This window comes from Lucilia cuprina, chromosome 2 (assembly GCF_022045245.1).
Source record: "Lucilia cuprina isolate Lc7/37 chromosome 2, ASM2204524v1, whole genome shotgun sequence".
Lineage (NCBI taxonomy): Eukaryota > Metazoa > Arthropoda > Insecta > Diptera > Calliphoridae > Lucilia > Lucilia cuprina.
This window is the reverse complement of record NC_060950.1, coordinates 55,878,571-55,899,778: the sequence shown is the minus strand read 5'-3', so window position 1 is coordinate 55,899,778 and position 21,208 is coordinate 55,878,571. Positions and strand designations below refer to the sequence as shown.

At 31.8% G+C, this 21,208-nt stretch overlaps 1 protein-coding gene across 1 annotated transcript; it reads right to left on the bottom strand.

Annotated features, from left to right (window-relative positions):
• Positions 1 to 353: 353 nt before the first annotated feature.
• Positions 354 to 21,208, bottom strand: LOC111686450. The gene is made up of 3 exons (XM_023448806.2): positions 20,955 to 21,208; positions 7,436 to 8,750; positions 354 to 410 (listed from the first exon to the last, which is right to left on the bottom strand). The coding sequence occupies exons 2-3, from the start codon at positions 8,494 to 8,496 to the stop codon at positions 386 to 388; spliced, it is 1,086 nt and encodes a 361-aa protein (XP_023304574.2). The 5' UTR covers positions 8,497 to 8,750; positions 20,955 to 21,208; the 3' UTR covers positions 354 to 385.

The window sequence follows — 21,208 nt, the reverse complement described above, 5'->3', positions numbered from 1 at the left end:
ACATACTTTTCTTAATGCAGTTGAAAAAAAACAAAACAACCACTGCAATATTATTTGTTTTTTTTTTGTGATTCACCACAAAATTTCACGTAACAACAATATATTTTACTTTATTTACTTATTTTCTTTTTTTTTGTATATGCGCCTATTGGTGACTTATTCTTTTTTCGCTTTATTTTCCGATTTCAAAATTTGTTTATGTTGTTGCATTTCTTAAACTTATATTTGCAATAAGTTTATATTGGTTAATAGAATTAGTGATTTCTTAAAACATAAAATTATACTTTTTTTACAAAAAAAAAAAAGAAAAAGAAATCTAATCTACAATTTTATTTTACACAAAAAATATTTTGACATTTAACATTTATATACAGATTGTTGTTACTCACTGTATTAAAACTTTCAGATTGCTAAAATATAAAATAAAAATTAATTTATTAATAAGTTAATATGTAAAAAGTTAGAAATAATTATATGACAAATTATTTTTTTATTTTTTTTTTTTTTAATTAAATTTGGGTTAAACTTTAAACATTTATTTTAACCTTAATTTTTATGTTCATCACAAATTATAGATACTTTTTTCCAAATAGGTCAGGTCCCAAGAATTATCGTACTTAGGGTGATACTGCTGATTTTTGTTACGCACTATAATATGACTTCTATACCCACCTTAAAGTATACCAATAGGTGATTAGCTATGTCCGTCCGACCTTGCAATCAAATTACAGGTTAACATCGGTCCATTCTTTCACCTACCCTCCATACAACTGTACCCCCGAGTGGGACTTGTAAAGCTTGTAATCAAACTAAAGCTTGCAATTTTGGGGATAATTAAATGAAATTTGGTACATCATCTTCTATAGTACCGTAGACGAAGCCTGTTGAAAACGGCTTCGGCAACATTTAGAGTTTCCATACCATTCGTATTTTCTTAGAACAGAAATCATGTATTGAATAAATAAACAATAAAATGTCTACAAATCCGCTCCATTTAACTTAGATATTCTCTTGAAACCAGAGAACGCAATCTTATCCGCAGGTTTGTATTTCTACTCTAAAATAAAGAAAATTACAATACAAATTGGGGAACACAAGATGTTTTCTGTTAATTCCGTTCACGTCCAACCCCAATAAAGCCAAAGGTGGCGCTTGTCTGGATAGATGTGACGATTTTTAATTTATTTTGCAGACGAAAGCACGATTGGTCTTGTGCCCGAGCCCGAGCCATAATTGGAATGCCCACTTCATGTGGCCCTAACATACATTTAATAGGCTCAATTGGTAACGGAGTTATTATACAAATGGATACTCGTAGGGGATCATTTAATGCCGAAAGTGCCACTAATTGGGTTAGAGATATTCTGGATAGATTGAAAGAATTAGGCAATGAACTATCCGAACTGGTTCTGGCGTGCCATAGCCGGTTAGAGCAACTATTTGAAAATACTGCAGCAACACTGGTGCGAATAAATCTGTATTCAGCAATGTTGCTGAATACAGATGTGTGTTGTTATTGGCAAGAAACGTGAAATTAGGTTTGTGGAGCCTGGCTTAAGTTAGAACCCATAAAAGGGAACCTTTTGATACTTTTTCGTTTTCCAAAAGGTACTTTTTGAATTTTCTATAATATTGATCCTAAAGACATGAAATTAGGTATGATGTGCCCTAAAGACGTGATCATATAAAAGGAGACTTTTGGTACTTTTTCGTTCTATAAAAGGTACTTCTAGAATATCTTATAATATTGAACAGTGAAACATAAAATTAAGTATGAGAGCCCGAATAAAGTGAGAACACATAAAACGAGAATTTTTTTATACTTTTTGTTTTCCAAATTTAAATTTTCTATAATATTGAGCCTAGAGACATGAAATTAAGTCTGTAGATTCGGAATTAGTTGAGAATTTTTGGTACATTATTGTTTCTTAAAAGGTACTTTTCGAATTTTCTATAATATTGAGTCTAAAAACATGATATTAAGTATGTAGAGTCCTGATCAAGTGAGAGCCCATAAAAGAATATTTTTCGTTTTTCAAAAGGTACTTTTTGAATTTTCTATAATAAAGAACATAGAAACATGAAATTAAATATGTAGAATCGGAATTAGGTGAGAACCCATAAAAGCGAACTTCTTTGTACTTTTTAATTTTTCAAAAGGTACTTTTTTGAATTTCTTATAATATTGAATCTAGAGACTTGAAATTAAGCCCGCAGTAATAACAATAATAATCTGTAAAAGTGGACTTTTTCACACTGACTGTTTTTCTTTCGAAATTGACTTTATCCCTGCATTAATATTATTTTTCAACATAGATTTTTATTTTTAGCTTGCATTACTTTTTTCCATTTGCTCTTTAGCAAATTGTTTTATATTTCATTCAGGGTCTTTTTCTATTCTATTTTTTTTTTTTTGCCATTAACCAAATATTTTTCGGCATTTAGTTTTTTTTTCTCTAATTACAGTTTTATTTATGTTTTGAATTTATGAGAGCATTAGTAGAATTTTGGTATATATACCTGTGTTTCTAATAACTCACTCAATTAATGATAAACAATGTTGTTCAAAACATAAGTAATTTTTTCGTAAGGGTTTGGGTCAGAGATACAAGCCGAGACGGCTTAAATAAACGGCGGCTGGCCGCCGTTAATATATAACACGACGCGTCGACGCCGACTTTTCTCGGCTGAAAAGCTAAGCCGGCTTAAACGTAGCCGCTGAGAGTCGCACATGTATTTCGGATAGGGTTTTATAAATCGACTTTCGAATAATCGAACAATCGACTTTTTGTCGAAAAAAGTCGAAGTCGATAACTCGACTATCGTCTGTGGGAAAAGACGAAAAGTCGACTTTGTTAATAAAAGTCGAGAAGTCTGAAAGTCGAAAAATGTCGATAAAGGTCGAAAAGTCGCAAAAAGTCGAAAAGTCTGAAATAGTCGAAAAGCTAAAAAAAGTCGAAAAGTCGAAAACTCGAAGATTTTAGAAACAAGTCAAAAATAAAAAATTTAAAAAAAGTGTAAGAAATCAAAACTCTAAAATAATAGGAAAAACTCGAAAAAAAATTAAAAAAATAGTCGGAAAAAAGTCAAAAGAAGTCGAAAATAGTCAATAAATCAAAAAGTCGAAAAATGTCGAAAAATCAAAAAAGTCGAAAAATCGAAATAAGTCGAAAAGTCGGAAAAAGTCGAAATGTTGAAAAAAGTCGAAAAAAGTCAAAAAGTCGAAAAAGTCAAAAAGTCGAAAAATGTCGAAAAAAAGTAAAAAAAAAGTCGAAAAAAGTCGACTACTTATAAAATACCTATAGTCGAAAAGTCCAAAAGTCGACTTTTAATTATATGAAAAAGTTGAAAAATCGACTTTTCATAAAATGAAAAAAGTCGAAAAGTCGACTTTTAACTAAATGAAAAATGTCGAAAAGTCGACTTTTCGTTTCAACTATAGAACCCTAATTTCGGAAAATAAGTTCACCAATTTAAACGGAGTTGCCACTATTTTAAATTCTTATTGCAAAATGAAAAGAGTTGCCACACAATATTGTGCTAATATAAAAATAGTAAAAACTACTATAATAATTACCATTTTCTGTAGAAAAAAACTTATATTGAGACAGGTTTATATATAACAAACTGTTATACACAGAAATTTGAATATAATTAACGCTTATAGATCAATTTCTAAAGAAAAAGTTAAAGTGAGCCGACAATTTAGCAGTCTCCGATATTTTCTACAATAAGCCGCCGACCTAAAATGGTTGCACCGCCGTCGCTGATCACTTTGCATCGGCTTGTATCTCTGGTTTGAGTATGAATATACTTTACTTTGAGTAGGAATCATTATCATTATCCTAGTAGTGGTAAAATGTCAATTCAAAAAGTATGTTTGTAGGTTGATAGAAAGGGGAGCTTATCAAATAAGTACTGAAAGTTGCTTTGTTTTTTAACAATACTGTATATTTATATTTTAATGATTGTATGTATTACGAAGTAATGTAATTTACAACAGTAACAATAATAAAAACAAAACAACATAAAAAATTAGGTCATATTTGTCTTTGACCATCAAAGTGGAATAGTAAATGAATGAGTGCATAGAATCGGATAGAATATGATAAGAGAAATTATGATAAATTATTATATTTATACGACTATTATAAGCTATTTTATTATATTGTAAAATAAAGTCACATACAAATTGATAACAATCTAGAGACAAAACAACATAAAAAGACTGATGATATTGGGAAATATGAAAACCCACATAATTAACAAGAATTATTAATGTTCTTAAAGGTTATTAAATTAAGTTTAACGAAAGTAATTAAGTAATATCAATAAGTCATTATCATGTTTTAAAGAGTTAAAATTTAAACTATGTCTTTAAATATGACATTTACGTCAACAGACTGAGAATTGTAAATTTATTAGCCGTTCAATTTAACGCCCAATTTCGTGTGGAAACTTATTCTTTAAAAACTTATTTTAAAACTTCTATATAATCATAATTGCTTACACTCTCGTCCTGTTCATTACAATGTCTGAACGGTCTGCCTTGAGAGGATTAATAATAAATAATTAATTACAACTTACATGCGTAAATAAATGTCTATAATTTAAAATGTCTGTATTGACAATTAAACTTAATTTCCATTTCTAGTTTATTATTAATTTATGTACATATTTTTTGTATATTTTTAAATAATTGTACATTTTTTTAATAGTTTCAGACGCACTCGCACACAGAATGGTTAAGTTCATTGGTCATTGGATAATAATATTAAGTGGTATAAAACAGGCATTTATGCATCAAATTGAAAATTCCATAAACTACTTTGTTTACTTCTAGTCGTCAATGTTTTCAATACAATAAATGTTTTCATTCTCAGAATGATGAAAAAAACCTTCTATGCCTCACTGTGAAATGTCATTTTGACAACTCTTTTAGCATGACAGTTATCCTTTAAGTTGATTTAATATTGTTTGTATTCAAGTTCTCGATTGGTCAACATAAAACTTAGATCCCTTGAAGAAACTTTTAAACTTTTAAATCATCGCTCTTAACTTAAAAAATAATTATTGCTACAATAACAACTAACCAACAATAAATAACATGTGACAAAATTTACAACAAAAGCAACTAACTTATTATGACGACATAATACAATTTCAAATTTCGTCAACGAGAAAGGCAAAGGAAAAACACAAAAAGTGTCAATTATTGCCTAAAGACAATAAGATAAACTATAAAGGAGAGGAAGAGAAGCTACAACTAAAGTCGATGACAGTTGTTGGGCAGACATACGCTACAATAAAAAAATATTAAAAATTTACAACAAAAACAAGCACGTGCCTAGTAAACAAATTAAGTAGTAGATAAAAAATAAACATTTTTAACATGCTAATAATGTTATTTTATTTTATTTTTTCAAAAAGGGGCACAGCCTTTAAGCCCCCCACTACATGCAAAACACTTGACATGTTTAACAAACTAAGCCAATTCAAGAAGAAGAGAAGAAGAATCAAGAGAAAAAAGTGCAATACTAGACGGACAAACAGAAATTGTGCTCTTCTCGTTGTAGTACATAAGTTTTGATAATATGCAGCAGTGTTGCCAAATTTTAATCTTCAAATTCTGTTACAAAAGCCGCTTGACGTCAAAGACTGGAGACTACTCTAGACTATAGACAATACTATAGATGAGAATACAGGCTATGCTATTGACTTGACTACATACTAGACTAGACTGTAGACTAGAACACAAACTAGACTATAGACTAGACTAAAGACTAGAATATAGACTAGACTATAGACTAGACTATAGACTAGACTATAGACTAGACTATAGACTATACTATAGACTAGACTATAGACTAGACTATAGACTAGACTATAGACTAGACTATAGACTAGACTATAGACTAGACTATAGACTAGACTATAGACTAGACTATAGACTAGACTATAGACTAGACTATAGACTAGACTATAGACTAGACTATAGACTAGACTATATACTAGACTATAGACTAGACTATAGACTAGACTATAGACTAGACTATAGACTAGACTATAGACTAGACTATAGAATAGACTATAGACTAGACTATAGAATAGACTATAGACTAGACTATAGACTAGACTATAGACTAGACTATAGACTAGACTATAGACTAGACTATAGACTAGACTATAGACTAGACTATAGACTAGACTATAGACTAGACTATAGACTAGACTATAGACTAGACTATAGACTAGACTATAGACTAGACTACAGACTAGACTATAGACTAGACTATAGACTAGACTACAGACTAGACTATAGACTAGACTATAGACTAAACTATAGACTAGACTATAAACTATAATATAGACTAGACTTTAAACTAGACTATAGACTAGACTATAGGCTAGACTATAGACTAGACTATAGCCTAGACTATAGACTAGACTATACTATAGACTATACTATAGACTATACTATACACTATACTATAGACTATGATATAGTATAGTCTATAGTAAAAACTAGAATATAGACTATAGAATATAGACTAGACTAAAGACTATTGACAAAACTGTAAACTAGACAAATTTTCCGCTTACCATTTCAAAAACGCTAAATTTGAAGCAGAAAAACGTCAAATTGGCAACAGTGATAGGCAGGTTGTTGGCACAAAAAAAAAAAAAAAACATTAACATATGTTCTCCATTGGCAGCCGTAATGTGGGACAATAAGAGCAAAAATATAAACAAACAACAACATCAGGCAAAAAATTGTATTTAAATAAAAGTGGACAAGAATTTTAAATAAAATAAATAGTGTCTGCTGCCCACAATGCAAACGATTAAGCGACAGACACAAAGAGTACGAAAAAAATATTTGATTTAGCTAGAGAAAGTTTTTACGTGTGTATATGTGTTGACAATTGTTATCGATTACTAGATCACGTTTGGTTGTAGTTTTTTTTTCTTTTTTTGTAAACGATGACGTTTTGTTGTCGTAAAATAAATAAACCTTTGATTGAACTTAAAAAGAAAACTAAACAGGGTTTTTTTTGCTTTGTCTTATTTTATTGATTTTGTGAAAAATCTAGTTTAAATAAAGAAAACTATTGGCAAAAATTGTGTATTTTTAATGTTTATGAACTATACAAATAATAATAATACATATAAACATGTTAATAATGTGACAAATAATGGCTAGACGATAGAAAAAAATTATCGATTTATTATCTGGGTGTGAAAAAAAAACAAATACAAAAAGTGATGAGATTTTTTTGTTTAATCATCACAGATAATTGAAAGTACATGAGCTAAGAGAGGTATTGTGCAAGGTTTAACTCCGGGATAATACAACGATTCCCTACATTCCTTTGCTGGCGAATGTATGTAAATCTCTTACGATCTTTAATATTAAAAATTTTTCAACACTTACCCATCATAAACACGACACGTTGAATTATTAATCCTCTTATCCGAAAATCTTCTTCGACGATCCTCGAACAAATCCTTAACCGCTGTTACACCCAAAACAAACAGCACCGGTATCATGGCCACCTCTTTGCCGAACGCATTTATCGCCGGAAACCAATTGAGTAGAACGATAAATATAAAATATAAATTTGCCACTCGATGAAATTGTTCTAGAAGATTTTTCGGTATAAACGAGAGGAGAGTGTATTTTGTAGTGCGTATTTTATTGCCCACAAAATGACCATTCGGATGATCACGTTTGGGTGTTTTAGGGGGTACAGTATGATTTGGCACTACCACACGATAGGGACGTTCTTCTAGATTCTCGGTACGACAAATACCGACACGTTTCCACCATGGTGGAGCCTCGGAACGACGCAGGGTATAAATCGATTCGGAACGGGAGGCCTGACGTGAATGGCCACGGCCAGCGGCGGAGGAGGGAGCCGAGGGGCCAAATTCGCGGGTTTCGTTTTCTTCTTTATGACCAGGAGGTAGAATAAAATCGGTTTTCGAACCCACACGACTATGACCACGCGGTGTAGCTGATGCACCCGGAGAATCAGTGATTTGACCTTGAGAAAAGGCTCTTTGATGACCCTTCATAGCCGATTTTATGGGTCGACCACTAGGGCCCAATATCGCACCACCACCATGGCTAACAGAACGTGAGTGACCACGTCCGGTGCCCGTTACCGTTAAAGAATGAGGATTAGGATTAATAAAAGCTACACCAGGTATACTACTTGTGGCCATACTACCGATAACGTTTCCACCAACACCACCGGGGCCCGGGAATACATACGTACGTTCGGGCTCCTGCAGGGTCATTAGACCCGCTGTTGCTGTTACTGCTGTGGCAGCTGTATTGCTTAAGGGTATGGCGGAGGCATTTAGGGGATCGTAAACTGCGGCCGCATTCACAATCGGCGTTGTCGTCCCCGTAAAGCCAGGCGGAGCCGATCTTTGCTGTTGTACAACTGTAAACTTTCGCCTCAACTCTTCGGTATTCGCAGAAGGCATTTTCACAAGACACCATTAGTTTCACAAATTTAAAATCACAGTTTTCTTCGTTTCGTTTTTATATATATATATTTTTTCTGTTTAAAAACTTTAGGCTAAAGACTATAATAAGTTTTCTTTAACGTTTAATGACAATGATAACTGACATTTGATAGCAGTTATCAGAGATATTTGTTATTCAAAAACGCCATCTTGCATAAAATGACAACATCGTCATCGACAGCATTTGTTGTTGTTGTTGCTTTGTGTGTGAACTGCAAATAAACGAAGAGAATAAGAAATAATAAGAAAAATTGTATTATCAAGTATGAAGTTATTTAAAATTACAATAAAAATATAAAATACTTATTCTTAAAACAAGTTGTTTACAAGTTTGCAAGTTTAATGAACTTTATTTTGAATACTAGTTATAATTGACGTTTATAATGTAACTCGAAACCACAAAGTCTAAAATGATTACGAATATCAAATATTTTAATAATATTTAACATCTCTTTATTATTAATAACCAGTACAACAACTAATAAATAAATATATTAAGCTGCTATTTTTCATAAACTCAATTGCTCAATTGGTCCTTCGAACTTCTTAAACTAACGACGCTCTTTATTCGCCATTAAATTACTTTTTTCTCCGGATTTGAAAAGTTAGAAAATTTACACAAAAATATTATTTATATTATAGTTTTTTTTTTGCTATTTTGTTCTTCACTCAACAACAATTGTGTGAAATTATTTAAATTATGTTGTTTTTCATTTTCATAATAAATTATGAAAATGCCAGCATCTAGACAACTTGGGTTTTTTTAATTTAAATGTATTCCATTTAAATTAGTTAAAGTTGTATAAGAACATAATAAATATTTCAAAATTCATTGCCATAAGTATTATCTATAAAAGCGAGGGTCATGTGATAAACATAACAAATCAAAAGACCTATTTTAAATGCAAAAAATGAAAGATGGAAGCACTAAATCATCAATCAGAGGAAATTTTTTTTAACAGATAACAGTTTTAATTTACTTTTCAAGCAATGAAATCTAGTGTTAATCCAAGTGGAATGATCCACAAAAATCTTATACCAAACTTCCCTTAAGAACAACAATTCAATTTTGAGCAAGTTTCTGAATATCAGATATTAATTTCTGTTTCATATTCTTCTGATTTGATGGCGATCATTAAATGTATAACTCTTCTGAACGATTCTGGGCGAATAGAGGCCTCAAAGCGCCCTCTACCTGATAAGTACTAATAACAATAATAATCACAACTCCCTCATATTTGATCTTTTAGAGAATCCATATAGAGCATTAAAGAGCCTGTTCTGAGCACATATACATGCTCTATGAAGACACCATTGTATGATATTCAGAAAATCAGTTTAAATTTTCTAACCAGTGATGAAAGCCTGAGAATATATTAAGAATGTTATCCAAATTTTTACCGTATTCTCCGCGTTTTTCGTATTTCAATTTTCTATAACAGTTAATCCGTAAACCTCCGAATACGCTCCATCAGACTAATTTCTTACATACATATTATGTGGAGGTTTCTCTCCCCCCGGGGCCATGTTACCTTGGTGAAACCTCCACCTTGGTGTTATTGCAATCCGGGGAACAGAGAAGTTTTCCAATACCTCAGTTTTGGTTACAGGATTCAGGGGCAATGGTAGGCCGTTGTCAAGTCTACCCAGTGGATGAAAAAGACCACAGTGGGATGGGGCATCATGCTAGGTACTCACGTAAAGTACTTCGACATTTCGCATTATCCGCTCGCTAATTTTTTAATGGTTGTTCTATCCACCGTTTCATTACTCCAATTTGGCTTATCAGATTCTCTAGTCTTTGGTTGTAATTCAGCCCACGCTTCTTCGCAATATCTGTCATTCTTATTTATTCAATTATAATCCAAACCTTCTAGATAAAGTTGCAATGAGGTGCTATGTAAATGAATCGCTCAATCATGAGTTGATTAAAATCCTTAAAGGGTCTTGTCAACAGTCGATTTAAAGCGGTCGAGGAATTGAAAACACTTAATGATCAGCGCATAGACCGAAAGTGGAATACAAGTTACATGTATGGGCCGGAGATTCGAAGTCTATTTTGGAGCTACTTGACCGCGTACAAAAGAGGGCAAAGGTACTTATCGGTGACAGTAGGATATCCAATTCTATTGTATACCCACGTGGGGTACATTTCACTGTTCTATCGAAACTTTAATAGAATGCATTTCACAGAAATTAGGGAACTCGTTACCGATGACCGGTACACGACACTTATCAAGAACACATCTGTATGTAGAACAAGTTTCCGCAGCAGTATTCGCTACCACTTTCGATGTGCAACTAACTAGCTAACTAACTAGCTAAATAACTAACCAACTATCTATCTATCAATCTATCTATCTATCTATCTATCTATCTATCTATCTATCTATCTATCTATCTATCTATCTATCTCTCTATCTATCTATCTATCTATCTATCTATCTATCTATCTATCTATCTATCTATCTATCTATCTATCTATCTATCTATCTATCTATCTATCTATCTACCTATCTATCTATCTATCTATCTATCTATCTATCTATCTATATATCTATCTCTCTAGATAGATATCTATCTATCTATCTATCTATCTAACTAACTGACGGACTGACTACTAAATTACACAGGTCAAAAAATTGTTAACCCAGAGACCAAAGTATTATTTTCCAAAGGTCACAGTCCAGCTGAATGTGAATCTCGCCTTCTCAAAACCATATGTAATGGAGAAATTCTGAGATCAGATTCGCTCAATTCTTTAGAAAGTTCTAACTTGATCTCAGAGTTTCGACTTTTCTTTTAAAATTTGTCGACCTGTGTTATCATTGAGCTCTATTTTTAATGATGATGAAGAATTCCGAATGCTGACATTGTGAAGGATGTGGATCCTCAAAGATAAAATCCCCTAAGAAATGGAAAATTTTGAAGCCAAAAATATTGATTTCTTTTGGGTTTACATGTGTACTCGGAGGAATTTTTCTAGTATTTCCATAATTATTGGATGGCATAGCACATATTTTTTAGATATCGGTTTAAGCTTAATTTCGATGCAAACGCTTATTCAAAAACTTACGTGGTTATTCATGAACCTAGAAAAGTTAGATTTGTCGCTTTTTTTTATTTCACTGCAAAAAAATCTATATATTTACACTTTTCAATAACAAGCGCCGCTGGTCACACTTATTTATTGAAAATTCAAGGACTTAATAAGAAATATATTTTACAAGCCTTTTTCAATTTACCTTCATATTTAAAAAGAAAAAAAAATTTATTTAAATAATTTCTAACATGTGTTAAGATTACACATACTAGCAGTAAGTAAATAGTTAGTCATTAAATAGGTTAAAAAGTGTAACAATAATTGAGGTTATGTGAGGTATAAGCAATCAATAAGTTTTTAAAGTTTTCTTAGAGAATTTTTAATTTAAGAAAATAATTTTTATTAATACTATAATTGTGTGGTAAAGAAATACAAAGAAGAAAAAGAAATAAGTGTGATTAAACAAATTTTATAAAATTAAAATAAAATCTCTTTTTTTTTTTTTGTTTAAAGAAAAGTGTCAATATTCATTTAAATAAGCCTAGTAATCAAAAATCTCATTTACTATATATACCGACTCATAAATTATGTTACCAGCAGCGGTATAATCCATAAAATATAAATGTAATATTTATTTTTCTCTTTTCTTTTCAACTACAAATATGTAAACACCTATCAAATCAAATGACAGCTCTAAATGACAAACCAATGTTTAGATGTCAATCAAAAATGACATATTCAGGTGAAGTTTACAAAACATGATGTGAATTTGTTAAAATGTTCTAACTATAGGAAGATAAAAGATTTCATTTTTAAATAATATCGATTAATAGATGAAATTTAAATCACAGAGATTGTGTGAAAATAAAAAAACACATTTTGTTAAAAATTTGTTTAAATTTTAAATTAGTTCAGAGATAATTTACAAATCTTATAAATTAGTATTTTAAAGAAAAATTTAAATAAATTTTCTTTCTTTTTTATTTGTTAATTATTATAATGCAATAAAATCTCATAAAATCATTTTAAATTATAATAAAATAAACAACAACAACAAAATTTTGTTTTGTTATTTTAAGTGCATAACGCCGCCCATTTTGTTGTCTTATAAATTTTCATTTTATATTTTACAATTTGCTATTAATAAACACACATTTTGAATCATTATGAAAATAGGGAAAAAATAAAATTAAAACAATAAATAGAAAAGAAAATAAACATATTATTTTGAATGCCACTCAATTCAATAAATAAATTGTTTTGTTTAGTGGTCAGTAGTGTAAAGGTATTGATTGATTGTTATCCCAACAACAAAATATTTTATAGTATTCTACGAAATTTTCGGACATACTTTTTTTCTTAACCAGTACTTTTGTTAAGGTGAAGCAGTCCAAGATCCTGAAGATCCATGAAATGTTCTTCAGAAATTGCAAGATCATATAGAAACTTCGGTCTAAAGCCCCTTCTCCTCCAGTCTAAGATCCTGGAGAACCAAAAAATGTTCTTTAGAAATTGCAAGATCATTTAGAAACTCCTGTCTAAAACCCCTTCTACTCTTCTAAAACTAATCTTGAGTACTTCAATCCTATCTATAGCAATGAGGTCTCCAATTTTGGAATGGAAACCAATCTATAAAAAGTTGCATTCTGATCGCGCCGTTTAGGTCGGACCTTGATTAGAGCGTTTCCTAATCGTTGTTGTTGTAGAATTTTTTTTAATTAACTATGCTTATGCGACGTTGAGGATAAGGCCAAGATGTTGTGGGATCTCAGTTGGATGAGTCCAAAGGTCTTCACAGCTGAGTAGAGTAGAATGTGCGCTGCAATTAAAAAGGTCAGATGTGTAAAGAATGTTATATTATATGCGGGACCAATAGGCATTCGCCCCTATCGCTAATAGAAGTAAAAATTTTGTTCCCTTAAATTTTAATTTAAAATTGCTTTCGTAAACTTGTTGTGAACAATATTTACAAAATTCTATTAACAAATAACACAACTGGGGAATTTTTTCACAACATAATAGATAGTGTACGAAAAAAGTGAAAAGGGAAAATATTTCACGTGAAATTATGATTGACAAAAGGGGTGATTAAGTTTAATTCCATCCAGATCTGAGGTGTGTTAGAACTACTCTTGTTTTACGTGACATCTTCTGCAATAGGTGTTGGCCGATCTCCAAGTACGATATTGAAACGATAATATGCAATAACTGTGTTTACCGTATCACTATATATAGCGTTTAATGCTGTTATGTACGATGCGTTATCGAATGGATCATTTATGTAGCGCTTAATGTTGCAGTAGAAGATCTTTTCTGATATGCCTGCATTATATTGCAGTTAAGTTGGCTTTTGTGAATGCCTAACCGTTATGATAACTATTGCTGAATTTCTATTATTGGAGTCATAATTTCTCGGCTTCAAGTCCAAAATTAGTAAGGCCAGTAACTAATTTATTATGTTCCTCATCTCAGCTCGTCAGTACAGGTTTTGGTCGTTCATACTTTAGCCATATTAACTTCATATTATTCCAATCAAAGATTATTCTTCATAATTTCAAGAATATAAAAAGTTGTATTGCAAGAGACCAGTTCGGAACACAACAGAATCGTTTAAAAAGAATTTTAGACAAAAAAAACATATTTAAAACATCAAAATCAACGTGAAAACAGATAATATCTAAGCTGCAAAGGTAAAACTTTGAATTAAGTTCAATTAGAAGGTCATTGGACCACACAATCACAAATTCGTCGAATAGATATACAAACATTGGCCGCAAAACCCTAGTGAACATTAAAAGTCAATAACCGAACCAATGTCAAAGCCAAGATAATGCTCTGTATTCAATTGAATTAAAAGGTCAGAAGACATGATCAGTACCGAAAACGAATGTGAAATCTAGCGAACCACCGGAAACAGACATATGAATGTCGAGTGTTTTACGATAACACCTGCCGTGTTGGCATTTTTAAACCACTAAACTAAATAGGCTTCTCTAAGACTGTATTGTGTATCTTACACGTAGGTGACAATTTAAGTATATGGAATTTTCGGTCCAGTATATGTGTACTTTGTCCAAGTACTCGAATTATCCAATCTCTTGCCAGTGTAGCCCAGTTGGGGAATAACAGGTGTCATGAGTTAAGCTCAATCTAACCCAAACAGAAGAAAAAACAATCATTGGTTAGAGCCGATAGACTCACTCACGCATCCCCACGTCCATTACGTGGATCCCGAAAAAAACCTCAACCAACTGACCCGCCATTACCAAGATCTTATGATATATCTTAGGTCATCCATCAAGAAAACATGCTCCGGTTTGACCAGATACAGATAGTCTAACCTATACCATACACATATGAATCGTTTGAAATAAACATTGGCCGAAAAAACGCATGGGAAGTCAAGCACCGGAATCAAAGCCAAAACCGGGAGCTGTGTGTAACAAGATAACGATCTGCATTTAGTGGAATAGGAAGCTTAGAAGATCACATCTGCACTAAAACTAATATAATCAAATATGGACTACAATCGGAATCAACGCCAAAGCAAATTACAAGATCAGTTAAAATCTGTATTTATTGGTGAGAAGTTTTTGCTCATACTTTGTCAATTTCGAAGTGTAGCCAACACAACTGAAACTTTCGATTATCTATGGAGGCATGTTAACGCTCTGGTGGAAATAAAATATCACTGAATTATACTGTATCAGACTTGTACCGAACTCAATAGAAACATTTGTAGCCAACACAACAGAATCGTTTGATCCGAACATTCGACAATGCTGAATATCTAAAGGATTCAAGTTAACGCTCTGGTAGAAATAAAATATCACTGAATTAGTCTGGGTTAGACTTGTACCGAAGTCTGGAGTATTCTTTAAGCGAAGAACGATCAGAACATTAAGTTTTAACATTTCAATAAAACAACATTACTTTATAATATACTGTCCGAAAATGTCTTCCTTAAATATATTCTGTCTTCCTATGCATGTGAGAGAGCGCCGGAACAATTTGACTCTGCACAATAACATTGAGTTATAGAGATGAAGTGTTTGTTTCTCACGATGGCGTTATTGAGCAACTATAACTCTTGCAAAACCGGAAAGATTAGATTCCCTAGCAGCCAAAGATTGTAAACCCAGTGAGTGCTGTATTAACCGAAAATTGTTACCAGAAGAATAATATCAAACTCTTCAATAGTATTCCAAATCGGCCAAGAATATTGCTGCTGTATGTGTAGTTGTGGAAGTATTTGTAAGATATCTTACATTTCATCTTAAATACCCAAGTTTTTTCCCTTTTTATTAGCCAACAATTCATTATTTTAGACCACTGCCTTACCTATGAACAAGTACAATATTCAATTTATGAGTACGTATTTTCTTTGCCAACAATAATTTTTCAAAAAAACAAAATCTTTCTTTTTTCTACTATTTTTTTTTAAGTAAATATTTCGTTCATATTATATACAGTATAAATGTGCCGTTAACACGCGCAATTTGTTTGAAAATTATTTGATATTCTTTACTACTTTAACACTTCCTTATTTCCTTTTTCAATTACTTTTAGTTTAGCAAAATATTTATTAACAAACAAACAAACAGAAAATGTGCTTAGAAAGACATTAAGCATTAAGGGTCGTAAAAATGAAATATAATGGAATTATTTTATAAGTATTTTGACATTTAATTAGTAAAAGTGAAATTATGAATAAAGTGCTAATTGGTGGGATTTTAAGTTGATAAAATTTGTTTTAAATTTAAAAGAATTTGGCTAAAAAATTCTCGGTGAAATTGTAATGATATGGAAAAGGGTTTACACGGTGAGATAGATCGATTCAAAAGAATAGCCGATCTACTATGAATGTAACTTTTTTCTGTAAATGACTACAGTACAATCGAAGGCACTAGATTGATCAGACAGATGATATGTTAAAGACTATTCAAACCTTAAAGATATATTTAGATATTCTCATATGTCATAATTAAAAACCAAAATATTATTTAAATATTTTCAAAATCTCTAAATTTTTCTCATTTTCTAAATTGTCACCCACCAAACAAACAAAAAAAATAATTAATATTTCTATATTCGGCTGTGCCGAATCTTATATACCCTTCACCAAGTATGTTTTAAAAAACAGTTTTTATTTTGTATCTCTGCACACATGTCACACATAACATACACACAAACAAATATAAACTTTGGCAGAAAGAAATATTAACCGTTGTACTGTAATACCACCGTCAAACTGTATTACCACCCTCAAACAAATATGAGGTGTATTACCAACATATTACTGCTTTATCTCCTTGTTCTTGTTATACTCTTCACCTTTGTGAGAACAGAACAGCAACCAAACATAAAAAAACTACACAGCTGAATAAAACCAAATACATCTCCACACGCACGTGTACATCTTTATCCAATTCACAGTATTGTTGTTGCATTTTTAACAAAGCATGAAAAAAATGTGTCTTTTTTAATGAAATTTTCAGAGGTTGTCTCGGATTTTTGCTTATATCTCCATTATTTATAGACCGATTTTGCTGATTTTAAATAGCGATCTTCTCGAAAGCATGTCTAACTGAATTATTGAAGATTCGGATCTCGCCGATATCTGGGGACCTATAAAAACTGATTTCAACAAACAGACAGACGGACATGGCTTAATCGACTCCGCTATCTATAAGGATCCAGAATATATAAACTTCATAGGGTCGGAAAATTATATTATAGAAATTACAAACGGAATGACAAACTTATATATACCCTTCTCACGAAGGTGAAGGGTATAAAAAGAAATTCAAACATGTTTAAATACACACCACTAAAATATAAATTTTATATAAAATTATACCTATAGAAAGATATTAAAGTGTCAACTGATCATAAATAAATCTATTTGGTGCAATACAATTGGAATTTTCTATTATTCATAACATTGGCGCGATTTTTTTCGTGGGGAATGCGTGTTTCTAAACGTTTGAAGAAATTTAAAAAAAAAAACAGATATAAAAAATCCCCAACATACGTATGTATAAAAATAGTCTGTTATTAATTGTCAAGAGTAAAAAAACACAGAAAAAGATTTTTTTCATACTATATTAAATGTCATGCTGATTTATTATATTGATACCATTTGGATTTTGTTTTCTCCAATTGCAATTTGTTTTTCTGCCAAAACTGAAAACAGAGTCAATCATTTAACACTATTCGTGTATTTATGTATTGTTATAAATGACATAAATAATTTAAATCGGAATAAAAAGAGACATTGATATTAAAATTCACTAAATGGAAAATGCTACACTGAACAAAAAGTTTGGGTTTAAGGGAAAAGACATGTGTCAAAAACTCTTTTTACTTTTTTTCAAACTTAAACACATTTCTTATTAATTATTCAGTAGCAAATGTTTAGCAGCAGTTACTGACAGAGATACAAGACGAAACGGCTGAAATCAACGGTGGCTGGCCGCCGGTAATATTTTACAAGCCGCGCCGCCGCCGACTTCTTTCGGTTCAAAAGCTAGCCGGCTTAAACGTAGCCACTGATAAAGATTGGAATGGCTCATGTTTTTTTTTTGGAAAATAATATCACCAATTTGAACGGAGTTGCCACTATTTTAAATTCTTATTGCAAATTGAAAAGACTTCCACACAACAAATGTCCATTTCATACAGAAAAAACGTATATAGGACAGGTTTTTATAAAACAGACTTATATACAGAGATTTTTCAATATAATAAACGCTTATAGGGTCAACTTCTGCAGAAAAAGTTAAATTGAGTCGACAATTTTGCGCAGCCGTTTCCGAATATTTTGCATCGACTTGTATCTTTGGTTACTGATGTTACTTAAATAAAGCTCAGAAGTTCTTCCAACAAGCAGAGATACAAGCTGAGACGGTTTAAATTGGCGGCAGCTGGCCGCCGGTAATATTTTGAAGTCGCACCGCCACCAACTTCTATCTTCTTAAAAGCTAAGCCGGCCTTAACGTAGATTGTAATCGCGCATGTATTTCAGAAAATAGTTTAACTAATATCAACGGAGTGGTCATTATTTTAAATTTTTATGACAAATTGAAAAGCGTTGCCACACAACATTGTGCTAATATTAAAGAAGAGACAGGATTCTATATAACAAACTATTATAGAGAGATTTTTTCAATATAATAAACGCCTATTGAGCAATTTCTGAATAAAAAGTTAAATTAAGCCGATAATTTCACCGCCGACGATATTTTCTATAAGAAGTCGTCGCCGATCATTTAACATCGGCTTGTATCACTGTCTACAAGTTCAAAAAAGTATTTTCTTTATTATAAATACTGCATCATTAATAACTATTCAAAATCCAGAATACTCTGATTATAATAAATCACCGCCGACCGAAAATGGTTGCGCCGACACCGCTGACCATTTAGCATCGGCTTGTATCTCTGTCAATAAGTCTAAAAAAAGTATATTCTTTAGTATAAACTTTAAAATAAATATACTGCAACATTAATAACTATTCGAAATCCCTAATACCCTAATTCCCAATCAGCTTACGATGTTTTTGGCGATTTTGTAGCTTGCATTCGAAACGACCATCAAAAACATTCCAAATTCCGATCAAAAACATCGCTGCCGTATGTAAAGGTTCCTCCGGGACATGTTTCCTTGGCGCCTTGGTGTTATTGCAATCTCGGGGTATAAAGAGGTGGCCAATACCTTCAGTCTGAGCGGGACTGAAAAATTGGTTACAGTCTACTGCTGGGCTAAGTCTTTGCATAGATTGCCAGAGCACTGCATATTATGGTACTACGGGTGGCCAGTTGCCCGCAGGACTATGTCCTGGCTGGTCAGTTGGTTGAGGTTCTTTCGGGTTCCACGTAGTGGCTGTGGTTTAAACCCAAATTCGCGGGGAGAGTAAGTGGCGGTTAAAAGACTGATGCATGATAATAGTCAATATTTCGGGATAAGTTCGGTGCTGTTGCCGAAAACAACAGATACCCCACAGCTGGAGTGATTGAGGGACTAAGCGTTGGAAATGAGTTGGTATTAATTGTATGTATATGGTGCGGGATGAATGTGAGGTTCGGCGGGCCATACCCACCCGTCTACCTAATGAATGTGTCGTATGTTTTTCTCTTATGAATGTGTCGTTTGCTTAGATAAAATCCGAATTACTGTATTATCGCTTTAGAGCACGATGCTCCTTTACAATAAAAAGTATTCCAAGACGTCACCTTCTTTCAAACATGTCTCAGCAAAAATATCTTCGATAAACCTTGAATTACCGCTATGAACAGATACCCAATCAGCCAAAGATTACAAACTTAATACAAACTATAAAAACCGAAAGTTATTCCCTGATTTCGATGAAATTTTCATCTTTCTCATTAGTGTTAGTGGACATCATCAGCGTCCTATCAGATTGTAGTCTCATCCGAAAGTTTCTCTCAAACTTCAAAGATTTGATTTTAGCAAATCTTCGTCTATAAAGTACAGGAGAATCCAAAAACTTTGAAATATTCTCAGATATGTTAAAGCAGAATGGTTTGCTTTATTTTAAAACTAGAATATGACAACTCTGCCAATGTTGAAGAACCAACAAGAGTTTATCCAAATGTCTTGTCTTTGGAGTTCAAATGTCTGTTAATGATCATCATTTGATCTAATAGATCATTTAGATCCGTACATTACCTTCACTACTTGGACTTCAAATTTAAAACTTGAGTTGATGATCATCGTTGCCCATACATGTTTTTAGAAAAGGATTGATCAGTAAAGTATTGGAATTGTCAATGAATGTAGGCCATCTTTCAGATTCAGTATAGTTTATATAGCAGAGCTTGTCAATTCTAGATCGATTTAAATCCTAGGATCATTTACTTATATTCAAAAGAGTATTTAAAGATAATCTTTAATTATATCACTCTCTCAACAATTAAGAGAGAAATTTGTCATTCGCTCTCTGTAAATTGAAAGAGAAGTCTCTATTCTAATGTAACAAACATGCTTTCTAATGAGAACCTCAAAACGTAATAGACAACGATCATGTACAAAGGAATTATTTTTGTTATCCAGCAACTAGGAAATCTTCATCAGGTATTTCTGTCTAAACTTAAGTGAATGAAAACAAGTCTTCTGAAGATCCAAACCTCAAAAATTAACCGTTTCGAGATATTGATATTTTGATCGTTTTTTTAAATTTTAAATTATCTTTTTTTTTAAACATTTTTGTTTTTTAGCCCAAGAAAGACTATCTTTGAAGTTTTTCCGTAATCTTTGCAACAGCTATAATAAGAATTATTTAAAAATGCGTTTTAAAAAATTGCCAATCTACTTGTCGCAATAAATAAATAAATTCATTAATTTCGCCTACCATATGTTCGAATTTTATCAACTTTTTATCGTATTTACTTAATTACATTTATGTATGGTTTATAAAATATCAATTTTATATAAAATCTGCCACAATTATTTCATCTTTATTTATAAATTACATTATAAACTCAATATGTACATTTATCAATGAGAACAATTTGTTTTAAAGTTTTATTTCAAGTGTTCTCTGGTTTTTAGCAATACGTTTCGTTCGCTTTTTTTCACCATTTCAAAATTGATTTTAATTTACTT

What these genes read in the sequence shown, in the direction of transcription:
- LOC111686450 (XM_023448806.2), bottom strand. Translation starts at nt 8,496, where the DNA reads ATGCCTTCTGCGAATACCGAAGAGTTGAGGCGAAAGTTTACAGTTGTA. An exon ending in ACGTGTCGTGTTTATGATGG is followed by an intron (nt 411 to 7,435) that starts GTAAGTGTTGAA and finishes TTTATATTTTAG; the next exon opens with CAATCTGAAAGTTTTAATAC.